This window comes from Narcine bancroftii, chromosome 1, assembly GCF_036971445.1.
Source record: "Narcine bancroftii isolate sNarBan1 chromosome 1, sNarBan1.hap1, whole genome shotgun sequence".
NCBI classification, from domain to species: Eukaryota; Metazoa; Chordata; class Chondrichthyes; order Torpediniformes; family Narcinidae; genus Narcine; species Narcine bancroftii.
This window is the reverse complement of record NC_091469.1, coordinates 231,713,430-231,731,877: the sequence shown is the minus strand read 5'-3', so window position 1 is coordinate 231,731,877 and position 18,448 is coordinate 231,713,430. Positions and strand designations below refer to the sequence as shown.

The 18,448-nt window shown below is 38.5% G+C and overlaps 1 protein-coding gene across 9 annotated transcripts in view; it reads left to right on the top strand.

The window, feature by feature from the left end:
* fbxl17 (F-box and leucine-rich repeat protein 17) overlaps window positions 1–18,448 on the top strand; it is a 725,386-nt gene that overhangs the window by 191,406 nt on the left and 515,532 nt on the right. For all 9 annotated transcript variants that reach the window (XM_069892541.1, XM_069892540.1, XM_069892527.1 and 6 more), the window contains exon 6: window positions 759–866. In XM_069892541.1, coding sequence (XP_069748642.1) covers window positions 759–866 — 108 coding nt within the window. The remainder of the gene's footprint in view (window positions 1–758; window positions 867–18,448) is intronic.

Genomic DNA, 18,448 nt, shown 5'->3' with positions numbered 1-18,448 from the left:
CGACATAGGCCCTGTCTTAACCATTTCGGATTATCAGAATTCTACTGTACATTTATTTGAAAATGTATTTAATTGCCAAGAAATAAAAAAATAATATAAAGATAAGAGGAAAGAATGAACCCTTCGACCCATGATATCAATGTTGATGCCCAAATGAGGAACTTCATATCAGCCTTCAGCTCAGTGCTAATGAGGTCCTCTCACAGTCTCAGGATTGAATCCAGCTGAGCAGCAATAATCAGATAGAATAGCATTTCATCGTGATTTCTTGTGACAGTGGGGAATGCCGTGAGCTGCTTGTTCTTTTTGCAGTTGTTTGTAGTATAGAGTCATGAAATGGGCAAAAGCAGTTTGTGCTACGTCGCGAACTGTATCATTGTGAATACTCCAACTTTTTTATACATTCAAATCATTTTAATATTTAGAATTCTTTATTATTTCTTTTTACTTGCAGTTTTTTTTTTGCTGTTTTCTCATGGGTCCTATGTAAATTACTTAATGTGAATATTGTGTTTTTAATGTCATTTGTGCTTTTTCCAAAATAAAAGCTTTGCAAAGCACGGGCAATGGAGGCATTTTGAGCTGTTGTTTTTTAAAAAAAATTGAACTTCGTATAATGCCCTTTAAGCAAATTTTTATTTCAGATTAACTTGTACTTTTAGGTTGGTTGAAACTTTTTTTTTCCTGCTGATGAATGTATTGGCTAGATGCTGGATAAATGTCAGGCTAATTTGTTTCCTTTTCCGTCCTTACTGCAGGTGACAGATAAATCGGTGAAAATGTTTGCAGAACATTGTCCTCTGCTGCAATATGTGGGTTTTATGGGCTGCTCTGTCACATCCCAAGGGGTTATTCATCTCACCAGGGTAAGTAGTAGATAAATAGCAATTTGTCTTAAATCTCTAATTACTATTAGATCTGAAACAATATTTTCAAGTAAATATATAATGAAGTTGGGCATGAAGAGAAGAATATAAATTCTCCTGCCACTCTTTCACTGTCTTAACTTGAGTTAGGATTGTTGTAAAATGTAAATCTTTCAGATTTGATGAAGTATCTTCTCTGGATGCATTTCTGCTTCTAAAATAAGGTACCTAATTGACAACCTGAAACACTTAAAAATTACTCCCCAGAGCTCTCAAATTCATTCAATTTTTTTTACACTGATTTAAATATGGGTTTTGATCGACGGGAGAGAAAAATGAAAAGGAAGGTTATTTGGGGAAAAAATGGCATGATGTAAATTTTAAATGATAAAATTTCAAACCATTTTTTATTCACTGATGAACATTGTACTGCTGTGTCAAACAATGATCGAGTAAGAAAGAAAGAAGAGGTGAAAAACTCAGAGTTGTACAGCACTGAAACGGACCTTTAGCTCACCACGTCAATGCCACCCATTAGGTGCTTTCAAATTGTAGCACCCAGGTAGTTCTCCTGGAACCCAGATGCGCCAGAGCAGTTCCAGCGGCACGGGGATTATGGGTATGGAAGACGGCCATTGCTCCTGCACTCCCACATTGAGCCATCACCATGAACCAGAGCGACATTTGCAGCAGCGACACATTTGTGGCCCCCCCCCCCTCCACTCTACCCCTGGCCGTGGTTCCCTCTCTCCCATCCCCGTAAGTTGTGATGCCACCAGAGTAACCAGGTCAACCATTTCCCTTTACAACCACCGGGGCAGGATGCCTGAGTAAGTTTTACTACGTACCTTGACCACTTCTGAGGTAGGTCAGGGACCCAGTTGGGTTCTGACCCAGTTGAACCCTTTCAAATTGCCATGTAGCTGGGTCACTAACCATGCAAATTTCCTGGTTAACTCCATTTTACATGACAGTTTGAAAGGGCCTATTGAGTCTATCTGTACTGATCCAATTAACCTACCTTGGATTCGTGGCCGCCTTTGCTTGGTAAGATTCTTTTTAACTATCAGGAGGCATTCCTGCTTCAACTACATCTTCAGGCAGCTTATTTCAGACTCCAGGCACCCTGTGTGAAAAAAAGGTGTGAAAAATTCCTCATTCACCTTCATCTAAACCTCCTACCTCTCATCTTGAAGCTTGGCACTTCTGACCCAGTTACGGTTACCATGAGAAAAAGACTTTTACTGTCTATCCTATGTCTTATTTTCATAATTTTATTCATCAGGTTGTCCCTTAGTTTCATCTCTTCAGGGGAAAACAAACCCTTTGTTATTTAATTGCTCTAATCCAGGCAATGTCCTTGTGAATCTCCTCTGCATCCTTTCTGTAGGAGCCAAAAAATCATGTAATTTGTTTACTTACCTTGTTAGTTTGGCGTCCTGTTGGTTCCCCGCGGGCGTCTGATGCACCCCCAGTTTGATAGGCTTTCTGCGGCCTAACAACTTAACCTAAATTCAGCTGGATTCAATCCTGAGACTGTGAGAGGACCTCATTAGCACTGAGTTGAAGGCTGATATGAAGTTCCTCATTTGGGCATCAACATAGACATCATTTGTTGTGCGTATGTGTGGTTCCAGGAGCATGCGCGGTACATTGGGGCGTTGGAGTGCCGGCTGGAGCATGCGCGGAAATGTATGATGCAAATCGGGAGTTTATTTAATGTATTAAAAACATGGCGACACAGGGAAGGGTGAGTGAAACGCTCATAACTTTAGTTGACTGTTAGCATTAAGGTTACACTGTAGTCACGGAGCTTTAATGCAGCTGTTATTAATAGTCATTTCATTGAATATTGAAGAAGGTCATTTCAAGTTTACATGTTAAATAAAGGATTCGTGTACATCTGGATTTGTATTGGAAATGCGTCACTAACAATTGTCTCACTTAGCCTTCAAGCGACTATTTATTGGATCAAATTTGCTTTCCTCCCCAGTGTAATCACATCCTTTCTACAATGTGACATCCAGAATGGCACACAAAACTCTAGTGTGGCTGGCCAAAGCAGTGATTTATAAAGTTGTCACATTACACATTCTCTGCCACCTGTATTCATGTGTTAGTTTTCATGACTGCTGGACATCCTGAACATTTTAGAACTGTTGACAGATCTTTGGTCTGAAGTCAAACAAGTTTCTGCCTCGATGGATATGTTTAAATTGCTTAACAAAATGAGATTAGGGCCAATCTAAGACTTGAAGAAAAGTCACAAAGCGAAAATTTATAATAATCCTGGTGAGGAGGAGAAATAAGAAGTGTAAATGCTGATTTTTTTTTTAAAAAAAAAGGATTTGCAAAAGTATTAAAAGGATTATTGAAATCAAAAAGCAGAATTTTTGTAAATTTGTTAGAAAAAAATCTGTAGTCAGGAGCACTTTAAACTAACAGTAAAATTTGAAAAGAAATTAAGAAAATGACAGACATGTTTATTTATCTTATTATTTATATGGCAGAAATGGTGATAGGATGTTGGCTGTCTCAAGCAGGAAATTGTTGACTGGTTGGCTTAAGATTTATTTGAATAAATTGTGGAAGTGAAGCTTACTTGCACTTTTTAAAAAATCAGCTGATCCACAGTGGATGACATTAATTATGCTTGTGAACTTAACTGATTGTTTTTTAAATATATGGAATACTGCAAAACATCTGATTTAAGAGACCATCAACTGATGATGAAGTTCATGAAACTATAAACAAATGATTGACCTGGAGACCGTAGAGGAAGAGTACAAATTGTATGATTGTGATGCCCCAGAAAGATTTGTGCTAGAACTGCAATTGTTCACTATTTCTGAACAATTTACATAGATATACATTCAACTTTCAAATGTCAGAGTAGGTGGAAACCATTCATTATACAAAGATGCTGTCCAATTAAGTGAACTGGCAAAATTGTAGCAAATTAATGATGGAGTTGACAAATTTTTATTTTAAGTTTTTATTTACAACTGTTTCCACGCCGTAAACAGTTATATGGTTATAGTTAGTTATATATTTACAAACCGTGGGTATGAAACTCCCTTTCTCCTAAAGGGAGTTTCTCCTTGAAACCTGTGCCGTCCAATGACATCCAATTAACTTGCAACCCCACATGTTTTGGAGGGTAGGAGGAAACCGGAGCACTTGGGAAAACCAACATAGGTGATGGGGAGAACTGACAAACTCTTTACAGACAGCACTGGATCGGAATTTGGGTCTCTGGGACTGTAATAGCCTCGTGCTAACTGTGCTGCTAGTTCCAGATGATCAATTTGGATTTGAAAAAGATAGAAGTAGCAGATTAGTTGTGTGTTTGAAAAAAATATATATTTATAAATTTTAAAACAACAAAAAAATGTACTTATTCTACAATATTACAAATCCATGTGATGTATATAATAAAAAAAGCCCTCAATTTAACACCCCCCCCAACCCTCGACAAAAACAAGTAAAAGAAAGATAGAAAAATATGGGACAAGAGAGTATTCCTTACTATAAGACATAATATATGGATACTTACTTTAGGAGAAAGGGAGTTTCATACCCACGGTTTGTAAATATATAACTAACTATAACCATATAACTGTTTACGGAGTGGAAACAGGCCATGTCAGCCCTTCAAGTCCACGATGGTTCACTTGAACAACTCCACTAGCTTCCCCCTCCTGCTCTCCGCCCATAACCCTCCAACCCCTCACATCCATGTACACAACCAACCTTGGGCTACATATTTTCCAAAATTTGATATTTATCTCTTAAATGATTAATTTTCTCAAGTGGAATACAACTCTGCACTTCTGCATGCTATCTTTCCATTCCCAAATCAAAATCAGACGTCCAAGTTATAGCAATTTTTTTTCTGGCTATTGCGAAAGCAAATTGAACAAACTTCACCTGGTACATATTCAATTTTAATTTAGGTTAAGTTGCTGACAAACCAGAACCCCTGAAAACTGCAAGGAACTCTGGTTTCTTTAGGATCTTGTGAAGAGATGACATAGAAAATAATAAAAGCAATTTTACAGACATAATCACTCCCTTTCCTCTTGTCTCAATAAAGGGTCCAGACCCGACATGTTAACTGACCCCTTTTTCCCCATGGATTCTGCTGACCTTCTGAGTTGCTCCAGAATTTGCATAATAGTTGTAGATTGCCATGGTTAGACACACTTGGAATACAGTGAATGTTTTGGGCCATCATACCTTGACATATTGACACTGAAGCAAATGCAACAAGGAGTTACAAAAATACTTCCTGAAATCCAAGGATTACATTATGAGACAAGGTCAGAGAAATTACAATTGCATATCCTGGACTTTTCAAGCAATTGAGATGGTAGATACACACTTGTTTCTGCTAGTCTGGGGTCAGGGCCCAAATAAAATGTGGCCTTTCAGGGATATTGTTTTAATGAAATATCAACGATTTTTTATTGGAGACAATGGATTATATAAAATTATACTCAGCATCAAATATTTTAATCTTTTAATAAGTTTTACCCTTTCATTCAAATTATATAAGTCAACGGTAGCAGCTTTTAAATCTCTCATTGTCAGAGATATTCAAAAACACTTCAAAGATCATTGGAAAAGGTGAATTGTAAAAAGGTTAATAAGAATGGCAATGTCAGGGAAAGTTGCTTGAAGTTTTGCTGTCAATTGGAGGTCACCTTGATATGTGGGGTGACTCTTGTGAATGGAGGCTCAACTGAATGGGCTGCTTGTGTTGGGTCAGGTGATGTGGGTAGCTGGGATCAGTTTGCTGAGTGGACAATGGCTGCTTCCTGGATAATTTGTCCCAAAGTTTTGACTCAAGAAATGTCCGTAGCATTAGGTACCTGAACATATACTATATAAGTGGGATGAAAAGCTGGTGCACCATCTGCTCAACATTTGGAAGAAGATTCACGTAGAAAGGAAAAAAACAAATTATCAACTACCAAAATTAATATTGACACAAAATCAACTAATCCCTTTCACAATAAATAACCTTTCCTTTAGAGAATGGGAGAGAAAAGGGATCAAAAGAATAGAAAATTGTTTTTCTGGAAATAAATTATTATCTTTTGAACAAATGAAGTACAAATATGGTATAACTCACGGTACAATGTTTGCATACCACCAACTGAAAACCTACTTGAAGGACAAATTTGGAAGCAGGCTGAATATGTGATTACAGACACACTGATAATTAAAAGATTTATAACAAACATGTACATCAAAGTGCAAGAGAAAGAGAACGTTGAAATAAGCTGTAAACCCAAACAAAAGTGGGAACGAGATCTAAACATAAAGATAAAGAATGAAACATGGGAAAAGCTATGCTCCAAAACTATGAGAAATACAATAAATACGAGGTTACGCATGATACAATATAATTGGTTACACAGGCTATACACCACGCCTCAAAAGTTAAATAAATGGGACCCAACAGTATCAGATAGATGTTTTCGCTGTAAGAAGGAAACGGGAACAACAGTACATGCAATTTGGGCATGTGAGAAAGTGGAAAAGTTTTGGGAAGATCTAAATCAGGTATTAAATAAAATCACAAAAAGCAACATACCAAAAAATCCAGAGATCTTTCTTCTAAGAAGTAAAGAACTTGGCCTCAATTTGGATGGAGCACAAAAAAGATTTATTATGATAGCCTTAGCTGTAGCAAAAAAATGTATAATGTCAACCTGGAAATCAGAAGATAGCCTGAGAATACAGCAATGGTACATAGAAATGATAAATGTATTCCATTGGAAAAAAAAGCATATAATTTAAGAAATAACATCACAGTATTTGAAGAAATTTGGGAACTGTATATGGAACACAACAGAGAGGGCCTACCACGGACCTCCACCCCCTAAAATGATAGAATGAGAAGAAGGCGAAATGAACTGACCCAGTGTGTAAAAGTAGATGACACAATTTTCTTGTTTATTTTCATTGTGTGATGACATTGTTTAATGGGTTTAACAGTGTGTAAAAGTAGATGACACAATTTTCTTGTTTATTTTCATTGTGTGATGACATTGTTTAATGGGTTTAACATATCTTATATGTTGAACGTTGAGTGGGTGGGGAGGGGGGGTGAAGGAGGGAGGGGGAAAAAGGGGAGAAAATGACACTGTGTATATTCAACAGGGAAATGTTTATGTGTATTTTGTTCAACATGGTTCATAGTGTGTGAAAAAAAATTAAAAAAAAGAAATATCCTTAGCATTGTTGGCTAGCTCTGAGACTGTTTAATTGGATAATCAAAGCTATATAGAACTGTTTTGGCAGTGTATTTGTGTCTATTATTTGTCCTTCTTGACCAAGAACTATTATTCTGTACCACTTTGTCACATTGACACTTTGGTTCTATGCTTTGTGCCTTCATTCTAACTTCTCCAATTTCTTTACTTTTCTGCCAAGAAGAACAGATTATCAATTTTGTCAATGCCCTTCATGACATTATTAAGTACATTTTCAAAATCCGTGTGCCATATCAATCACCTTTCCTTCATCTATCAATGTTGCTACTTCATCACGAAACTTCATTTACTGATTCAGACACAATTTGTCTTTAACAAATCCATACTGACTTTCATTAATTCACACGTCCAAGCGATTGATAATGTCAATTGTTGTTCCTGGAACTTTTCCGAGCATTGAAGTTAAACTTACCAATCTTAATCACTGCGCCCTTTTTGTAGTATGGGTGTAGTTTTGCAATCCTCACATGTCATCTCTGATGATATAAATGCTTGGAATATTATGATCCTGGTCGCTGCAGTTTCCTTCCTAGCTTTGTGCTGCAAGCAAAGATGCACGCTCTCTTGATGAGGTGACATATCCACTTTAAGTCTTTTATAAAAACTACTCTTTCTCAATCTTTAGGCCATTCAAAAACTTGGCCAAATCTTGGCCAATCTTCTTTGGTGAAGATCGATGATGCTTAACATCTCAAAGATGTTCCTTTGTCTTCTTAAGTGAAATCCTTTTGGTGTCTGATCAGCCCCAACTCTCCTCCTCCATCCTTTTTCATAATTCATATGTTTCTAGATTCCCTTTTATATTTGCCACCATTCTTTTCTCAAGTTCTCGCTTTGGTTCTCTTGTCTCCACTTTCACTTGCCCTCTGAATTTTGTATAACTATCTCAAGCCAAGTCAATCGTTTTTTGTTACTTCTCATTCCCCCTTCAAAGTCCTGCAGGGTCAAAATATTTTTGGTGTGGATGGAAAAACATGTATTGATGTAAAGGGGAATACAATCATTTGATAGTTGAATACTTGAATCACACATACGCTCATGCATGCTTGATTTAAACTTCAGTCGAATCTGCTTAGTATACGTTTTTCAAAGCAATGGATTTCATTATTGCTAATTGGATGGAATATTGATTAAAAGGATGATGCTTTCATTAGCTATTGTTCAGCTCAATACCTATAATATGTAAGTAATAGAGGAAACTTATAAATGCAAATAAACTAAAACCAGAAACTTTTCTTAAAAAATCAGGTGACTTTTGGAAACTACACTATTAACTTTATTGTAGCAAGGAGCATTTTATTAATATGCAGCGATTGTAGGTTAATTGGTGTACTTGCGGGGCACGGGCTCGTGGGCCTGTTAACATGGTGCATATCTAAATTTATCAAATAAAAGCAATGTATCAGACTATAGTTTACTTTCTAATAAGATAGAAATCTTCCACTGAAAGTTTGTTTGGGATAAAATACAACTGTGAGCAGTTAACATGACCTCACAAATGTTGCAACATGGAGGAGTGGAATATGCAGCATGAACAACTGGAAGTCAGTTTATTTTCACAGGAAATGCTATAGGCTTGGCAATTTTAAAATATGTTCATTGCTGTAACGTAGGAAATGTGGTAGCCAATTTACTTGTGGCGGGCTTCTCAAAACATCAATGTGAAAATGTCCTACTAATCTATAGGTGGTGAGAGGGAGACGGCTTAGATATCAAGATTGACTCTCTTGCGCTTCAAACAAATCTTATGGTGATCTATTACATCAACCCAGCTGAGAATTTAAGATAATGTCTCTTGTCACTGAAAATCTTTTTTCTGCAAACCCTATGGAATTCTTAAAACATTTTGAAGGCTGAAACAGTTGACGTTTTGATACAAATGAAATTGATGCAACTCATTCTCATAATTTAACCTTCTCAATTTATGCATCAACCTGATGAAACTGTACTCAACTCCATTGGTGCTTATATTTCCTTCCTGTGATTGGTGTTCATGTATTTTCTGACCAAGGTTCTGCAGGACTGTTCCTTCCATGGGATAGTCTTCCCCTCTTTTTTGTTATCCAGCTTCTTGCAATGTTCCTCATCTTTTTAATCACTCTTTGCATATGTCACTGTGAATGTGATGAGTTTCATACATTCTCCTTCACATTTCTTTGCTTTCCACAGTAGTTTCATTAAGACAAAAATCAATTTACCCTTTTAGGATCCAAAGAAGGTAACCTGGCATTTATCACATTAAACGTCACAGATCATTATTTTCAATTTTTCATTTCATTAATGTTCATTATTGATGTCTTTAATCCAGTTGTGAAAGAAAAAAAACGATAATTTGAATCCATTTACCATCTCTGTTATCTGGTCTCTTTTTTATGTTAGTAGTATACTTTGGGCAAGCAAGATACTCCCCACATTCTGAAAGTACCAAAAAGAAGCACATAATTTCTTCACTGGTGTGAGCCAGTGTGCCTTGATTTTAATGGATCTTGTGATTCATGATAACTTTATTGCAGAACAGTTATCTGGATTCAACAGACAGTGGACACCTTGCATAAAACTCAGCAGAATATTTCCTCCAGCCTATTTACAGTAAATGGTTTGTGTTCATTGCTTTTCTTTTCACCTATTGTTTCAGAAAAATGATTTTCTTCTTCTTTCTTGTCATTTGCATGATACTGAGTGCAAAGAAAGGATTCACAAAGAGAGTCATGGGTTATTTCAGAAACAAAATAAAATTAAAATAAAATCAATTGTGCTGTGTCAAAGAACGGCACTGGTTACTGTAGAGTGGCATGGTTAGTGTAATGGAATTAAAGCATCTACGACTCGGATCCGATCCGGCAGTGTCTGTCAGGAGTTTGTACATTCTCCCAGAGTCCAGATGGGCTTCCTCTGGATGCTCTAGTTTCCTCCCATGTTCCAAAGACATACAGGGTTAGTAAGTTCATTGGTCATGTGGGTGTATTTGGGAAACCAGCTCATGGGCTGGAAAGACCTTTTTACTGTGCTGTATCTTTAAATTTAAAACAATAGTTAAATTACACTGTGTATTTGCAAGGTCCGATAAAGTAACTTGCTAGAGTTACTTTTTCCAAAATGGGGTTGTTTAATTCTGTGTTTTTTTCGCTCTGTGATTTGTAATGGTTTGCTGCAAGAAGATCCCCCAAAAATCTATTGAGTACAGCAGGCTAAATGGAGAAAAAAATGTTTATCCAGAAAATCATCTCTTATCCTCATCATCAATTCATTCTCTACATTTGTACCACTAATTTGGTTTGAACAGTCCACAGGTGAATTAAAGCTTCCATTATTATCCATTTACACTCATTGCAAGCACTCTCCTTCTCTTTGGCTTGGCTTCGCGGACGAAGATTTATGGAGGGGGTAAATGTCCACGTCAGCTGCAGGCTCGTTTGTGGCTGACAAGTCCGATGCGGGACAGGCAGACACGGTTGCAGCGGTTGCAGGGGAAAATTGGTTGGTTGGGGTTGGGTGTTGGGCTTTTCCTCCTTTGCCTTTTGTCAGTGAGGTGGGCTCTGCGGTCTTCTTCAAAGGAGGTTGCTGCCCACCAAACTGTGAGGCGCCAAGATGCACGGTTTGAGGCGATATCAGCCCACTGGCGGTGGTCAATGTGGCAGGCACCAAGAGATTTCTTTAGGCAGTCCTTGTACCTTTTCTTTGGTGCACCTCTGTCACGGTGGCCAGTGGAGAGCTCGCCATATAACACGATCTTGGGAAGGCGATGGTCCTCCATTCTGGAGACGTGACCCACCCAGCGCACTCTAGTTACTTGATTTATACCATGTTTTCAGGATGACCTCTTTTTCAGTTTGCTTATCTCTTCAAATTTGAGCATCGTGGAGGATTTCATTCCCACCTTTGATCAATCAAGATTCTTTTATTGTCATGTAATAAAATTGAAAATGTGATATTACATGAAATTTCCTTTAGTCCACTGTATAAAGTGGACAAAGATTTGCCATCAGCAGAAATTGTTCGATGCCCCTTAAAGACAGAGAAAGAGGAACAAAAGAGAGACCCCCCCCCCTCCCCTAGAGTCACTAGACCTTTTCGCACCACATCATGAAATTGAGATTCGCCGGAAATTTTTCCAGGAACCCTCCCATGAACCCGTGGTGTGAAAGGTCAGCCTGGGAATTTTAAACAGATCCACAGCCCCTACTTTGTAGGTAGGATCTGCAGCCCCGGGAAATTTTCCTGCACCACCCTCTCCCTGTGGTGTGAAAAGACAAATGGCCGAGCTGGGAAGCCTTATGATGTCAGCGCTTGCTTGCTGCATCACAAAGACGATAAATATGAAAAGGTGCCTACCTCCTGATGACAGTGGGCTGCTTTGGCACATCGCAACAGTAACACAATGTGGGATGAATGGACATCCTCATTAACATAATCCTTCACAGCTGGAATCCAGCTGTGTGAGGGATTATGGGGAATGAAGTTGGCCATTTATCCCGCATTGTGCCGCAGTTGTGATGTGCCAAAATGCAGGAGGAGGTTCAGGGTGGTGGGAGGCGGCAGGTGACGGGTGAAGCAGGGAGGGAGAGGGTTGAGTGACTGACAGATGAACTTGTGTAACATGTCTTTGGTTAGGGGCGGGACTCCCCTAAATTGCTGGGGAGGGCAAATTCCCAGGAATTTGGACCGTGGTCCTGAATTCCTGGGAATTTCACGGGGACAAAGTAGGGTCACCGCTCACCTGCGGTGTGAAAACAGCTCCTGAGTGTTCATGGATTCACCTTCAGTGCTCCGACAGCCACTCAGCCTCCAGTCCAAACTATTGGCCTTTCAAGCTCCAGATCCAAACTTCTGACATGATCAGGAAGCCCTCAGCACCCTATTTTATACCTGATGTATCCCTTCAGCCAGTCTCCAGCAGTCCACAGCCTGGTGTGACTCCCTTGACTGCAGTTACCTGCAGCTTGGATGTGTTTCTTGCATCAAGTCACCAACTGCCTGCCGCCTATGTGTTCTTCAGTTTCAAAGCTCCTTTCTGGTCCGTCACCATGATCACCATCCCTTGGGTCATCTCCTCTGCTTCTCCTTCTCAAACAGGGTTAATCTCCCTATTTTTTGGTGCCCTGCCCCATATCTCTCCTTCCCTGGAGTCTGCAACCCCTTGTGGCCACTGCCAATCATAGGCAGTGCCATCTCAGGTCCAGACCCCGCAGTCGCAGGATTTTAAAACAAACCACCGTTGGCTCCTTTAACGGCCTGTTTAAAGCCTGTACGGAGCTGGAGATTAGTTGTACACTATTAAGAGTACAATTTGTTATTATATTAGTTAGATTGTATCCATTGATTTCTATCATGTTGCATTTATTTATATTCGAACATAGAACAATACTGAACAGTACAGGCCCTTTCGGCCCTTGCTGTGATGCCGACCCATATATCCCTTCCTAAAACAAAGTACTAACCCTTCCGACCCTATAACCCTCTATTTTTCTTTCATCCATGTATCTGTCTAAGAATCTCTTAAATGCCCCCAATGTTTCAGCTTCCACCACCATCCCGGCAAAGCATTCCAGGTACCCACAACTCTGTGTTTAAAACAAATTTACCCCTGTTGTCGGCTCTAAACTTCCCTCCCTTAATTTTGTACATGTGTCCTCTGGTGTTTGCTGATCCTGCCCAGGGTAACAGGTGCTGGCTGTCCATACTATCTATGCCTCCCACAATCTTGTAGACCTCTATCAAGTCTCCTCTCATCCTTCTACATGCCAAAGTGAAAAGTCCTGGCTCTGCTTTTCTTTTTAAAATATTTTTATTTCAGTAACAGTAATTTTTTACAGTACAATTATGAAATGGTCCATGAAAAAAAATTGGAAAAAATCCTGCAAACATATAAATGTATTCCAAAGCATAGCCATAATAAAGAAAGGGATATAATAAATTTAAATTAAGCTCTGCTAACCTTGGCTCATAAGACTCGTTTTCCAATCCAGGCAACATCCTTGTAAATCTCCTCTGCACCCTCTTCATTGCTTCCACGTCCTTCCTATAATGAGGTGACCAGAACTGAACACCAGTATGGTCTCACCAGAGATTTTTAGAGTTGCAGCATGACCTCTCTCGTCCTGAACTTAATCCCCCTATTAATGAAGCCCAGCATCCCATAGGCCTTCTTAACTATCCTACCAACCTGGATTATAGAGTTGTAAGGGTTAGTACTTTGTTTTAGGAAGGGATATGTGGGTCAGCACCACATCAAGGGCCGAAGGGCCTGAACTGTGTTATATTGTTCTATGTTCTAATATAAATGCAACATGATAGATATCAATGGATACAATGTAATATAACAAATTGTTTTAGTAGTGCACTTTATCAATGTACCCAGTACAAAATTGGCATCCTTAAAACTACTATTAGAATAAATGCTTCTATTAAATTAGTCTTATCATCTCCACTTATTTTGAGTTTCTTTTCTTTTTTAGTATTATTGATCCCCGTATATTTATAATTTGGGCAATAAATGTCACTGAGTTTTACTATAATATTTTCTGAGAAGACAAATAATACAAGAGCCCTGAAAACTGTTGATTCCTTGTGTTCTGATTGTGTGCTGCTAATGTACTATTTTCAAAGTCTCTAGATAAAGCCCAAAATACTTTGTCTTTACCTATGTTAAAAGTGTCATCTTCAGCGACATTATGCCAAATATAATGTAATATAAAAAATGTTATGAAAAATAAATGTCTTTAATGGCCATTGCATAATTAGAATGTCCTGAAATTAAACTTGGTTTAAATCTTGAGAAAGCAATAATGCGTATAATTACTTTTTGGAACACATGGAATGACATATGTACCAATTAGAATTATTTCCCCAGTTGCTACATTTCTGTGGGTGCAAGGTGCTTAAAGGCATCACATCCACAATTCAAAGAAATGACTGAAAGAACATTTTATTAGATCAGGAATACTGAGTGTGTGAAGTGGGCCATGGCACGCCAGTTTTTGAAAAAATGTTGGAACTAGTCGACATGTCTGTAAACTTCGAAAAAGCTAAATTACCATCTCACAAAGAGTTGATTGATTTGTCAATGTTTTACCATGGGAATCCACTGGAAGTATTAGAAGATACAAGTATGATCTTACATTGGTGTTTCTTTAATAATTGCTGTTCCCATCAGAGAGTTATTTTCTTGACACTTTGCACACATTGCTAAATTGCATGAATCTATAAGAGGGTTTGATTTGAGATTGTGTAAGCCATCGCACCATGATAATAGAATGCATTAATGAGCTCAAAGCAAAATGTTGCTCTATAATCATGATTCAGATCTTTATGAACAGCAGATTCAAAACATGTTTGATCTATCAATACATGGCAGGAAAAAGATGAATAACTGCATGACTTCTTCCTCTATCAATGAAATTACGACTTTACATGATGAAGAAGAGATTTTACACTGAATGGTGACTCGCGCTTGAAATTAAATTTGAGCTGTCAGAAATGTGCAAGTTTCAGAGAAATATAATTCTATCCAATGGAGTACCACGAGCATTATTATCGATGAATGTCCTTCATTTTCTGTAGAGAGTCCATGTAAATGGTGAGTTGTTGACATAGACCATACATTGCTGCGGTATTTCCTAACCTCTTCCAGATTTCCTGAAGTTGAAATGTACCCAGTACAAAATTGGCATCCTTAAAACTACTATTAGAATAAATGCTTCTATTAAATTAGTCTTCTCATCTCCACTTATTTTGAGTTTCTTTTCTTTTTTAGTATTATTGATCCCTGAATATTTACAATTTGGGCAATAAATGTTACTGAGTTTTTTACTGTAATATTTTCTGAGAAGACAAATAAGACAAGAGCTTGGTTCCATCTCTTATCAACATGTTATTATTCCTGTGGAGAGCTGCTAGAATAATTAGTCGGTGGCTAGTGAGTGGTTCGCCAAGGAAGTGGGTTTAAATAGACTATCTCCATGGTGAAAGAGATTTTCAATTCTTTTTCTATCATTTGCGGCATGTAATAACTTCTGTCAGAAAACTGATGTAAATTTGATCGCAACATTTATAAAAAAGATAGTTACTTGAAAGATCTTTCATTTACTTTTCTGTTTTCCTCTGCCAGAAATCCTTTCTTAAACAAATATTCGATTTGATATACATTCAAAGCAGCATAAATGTTATTGTATAAAATGCACAAGGTTATCTGTTATAACTTCTAGAATATGATTCAGCTGAATTGACAATTATAGTATTTTTAATCTAATGATGATTTTTTCCCCTTATTTTTGTTTGTTTTCTGAGATTTGTCTACAATTCTTTTTGAGTTCTTATTTGATCAGTCAGTCAGTCAAGAAAATTTGGAGCAGATGGAGCTGGTTCAGTTATGTTGATGCACAATTTGTGCATTAACTGTGTTTTCAAAACCCTTTTGTACACCATGCGAATCAAGCTTTTTAATGTGTGCCGTTAGCATGTTTACGTGGAGTTGTATAATTGTGACAGCATAGAAAGAATGATTCAACTTGTGGCTGTACCAGGTCTTTGTGGAGCAATGCATACATTTCCATTCTTTTCTTTCCCCTTGGCCTGAATTTTTTTTAGACCGTCCAGTTTATACCTTTCCAGTTTGAAGGCCATAATTGAATCTTCAACCAGCACACTTTAAGGCAGTACATTCCAAGTCGTCGTTACACTCTTAATGAAAATTGTCCCCATATCTCCCCTGGATCTTTCATTTTTGTTTCAAGTCCGTGTCCTCTGTTCCTTGACCCTTCCAGGAATGGGAATTGTTTCTTTTCTGGACTTGATTTAAGCATGTCATAATTCTGTATTCATCTATCAAATCTCTCCTAAACTTTGAGAGTAACTTGAGATTCTGCTGTCAGTTTTTATAATTGAAACTCTGTTTCTGCCAGAACTGCCCCTGGAAAGCTCAAATGAATCATCTCAAGAGCCTTTAACATACTTCTCTAAAGTGTGACAACCAGAATTGTGTGCACTACTTTAGCTGTAGCTTAACTGTTTTGTAAAGGTTCAAAATGGCATTCTTGCTTCTGTACACTGCATCTCCATTTATGAACTCCTACATCCCATAAGCAACAGTAATTCTATTATCAACCAGATTTCCCTGTTCTGATAATTTAATGCACAGATCATCCATGCTTCTTCTCAAACATCCAATTTAGAAAGTCCAGGGCCTTTGTTTTCAAGCTATCTTTTAATTTTAATCTATAACTTAGACAGACAGCATAGTAACAGGTCTTTCCTGCCCACGTGTCCTTGTCACCCAAATACCCCAATGAAGCTACAAACCCCATACATTTTTTAAAAGGTGGGAGGAACCCAGAGGGAACCCACGCAGGCACAGGGAGAATGTGCACACTCCTTACAGACAGCGCCAGATTTGAATCCCGGTTGCTGGCACTGTAGTAGTGTTACGCTAACCGCTATACCAACATTCCTTTATCAGATGTTTGTTTGATCCTTTGCTGTCCAACTCACTTTTCCAGACCCTCTGTTTTGAATTGTGATTGACAATAAGCTACATTCTTCATCATAGGTTGTGTCTTGAGATTGAGGAAGATTTTTTTTTTCCTGAGTTTTGTGGCTTTTGAGAAGGAGAATGAAGCCAATGTGGGAACCACAGACTCCTTCAGAGGTGGGGCAGGAGGTGATAGGGGAGTTGAGGACAGGTGGGCAGTCTGCCAGCTGGTGCACTCTTGCTGTTTATGTAGGCACTCACTATGCTTCCGCTGGAATGCTACTGCTTCACTTTTGGTGGTCGTGGGCTGGAAGTTCCAGGGAATCGGGGGTTTGTTCCATTTTCATGAGAAAGCTTTGACATATTTTCTCTATCCATTCACTCTTTTTCTCCCATGACAGACCTTGGCATGCAGTCTCTGTTTTGGAAATCTGATGTTGGTCAGGGGAACAATGTGTCCTCCCTAAACATAGCCATCTGAAAATAACTTGGACCTCAGTGCTGGAAGGGCTGGGCTGAGAGAAGATGATGACATTGGGTGTGTATTCTTTGAGTGGAAGCTGGCTCATGAAGCAAGATAAATGATCCAGGTTATCCATTGTCTTTCCGTGAATGTTTACTATTGAAAGATAGATAGGGTATGAGGAGGGCAGGATGGTGGAAGACCTTGGTTCCATGGATGTCACATGTAAAGCCCATTTTTTCATATAGTTTGGTTCACAAATCGATGCTGCTTTGGAGCTTGGTCTCTGAGAATGCACAACTGTAAGAATTGTCTACATTCTACAGCTCTACTAACAGATGAGTAAGTTTGGGCTTTGACTGTCAATTACAGAAGATTCAGATACTTTGTTAGTTTTATCTTTTTTTTGTATTTTATGTCAAAAGCTTGTGTAAGGCCAAATGAATCTCATATTTTTAAGTTGACAAGTTGATTGGCACCGGCTTTTAATTCTACCAATTTTACGTTAACCTAAATGAGGTAAAGTTTTTCCAGAATCAAAATGAAAATTTAAAACTAGCTTCAATCAGTATATGTATTTCATTCTTTTAATATCATCTCTGGATGTGTTGGAGTATAATTTAAGATTGTCGTCTACATAATACACAATTTAAAAAAAAACTTGTTTTCCGTAAAAGCACACAGAGGCACTGCTAGCCTGGCATTGTCATTAATAAGAGAAGGAGATGCAAGAGAATCCCTTCACAAACACAGAATGCCAATGGATTTGCCTCCTGTGCTTCTGTAATCTCTGCAGCTACAAGACCTGCCCATTCCAGCGGTGAACTGAGCTCCTATTTTTGAACCAATGATACAATTAGAAATTTGATACCACGCAGACCCTTTGAATGCCTGTCTTGCAATTGGTATTGTCCGGATATCAGGTGTTCACAAGCCTGTTTCCAGCATCCCACAGCCTGATGTGAGTACTTTGGCTTCTGTGCCCCTCGCTGGCCCACTGCCATGGTTACCTTCCCAGAAGGGTTGTCTCTTGCCGGGATTGGGGGTGGGGGGGGAGTACTCTCCTGCTCAGGTCCAATTATCCATTCGAGCCCATAACCCTCATAGTTTGGTTTTAAGTACGGACACCACTATCTTGGTCACAGATGTCCATGGGTTCACTGCTGTTAGACAAAAACACTGCCAGCCCCTTCTACAGACCTGTACAGAGCTGTTGATCCCAAGAGGAGTGCTGTTTCCCAGTTCCATACCAGTGGCAGCGCTGCCGTAATAGCAACTGGAGCAGTGCTGCCATTTTGTTTTGGTCACATGGTAGCATTTTGTATATTATCTTTGAATTGTTAGCCTATTATTTGCATATTTGCTGGAT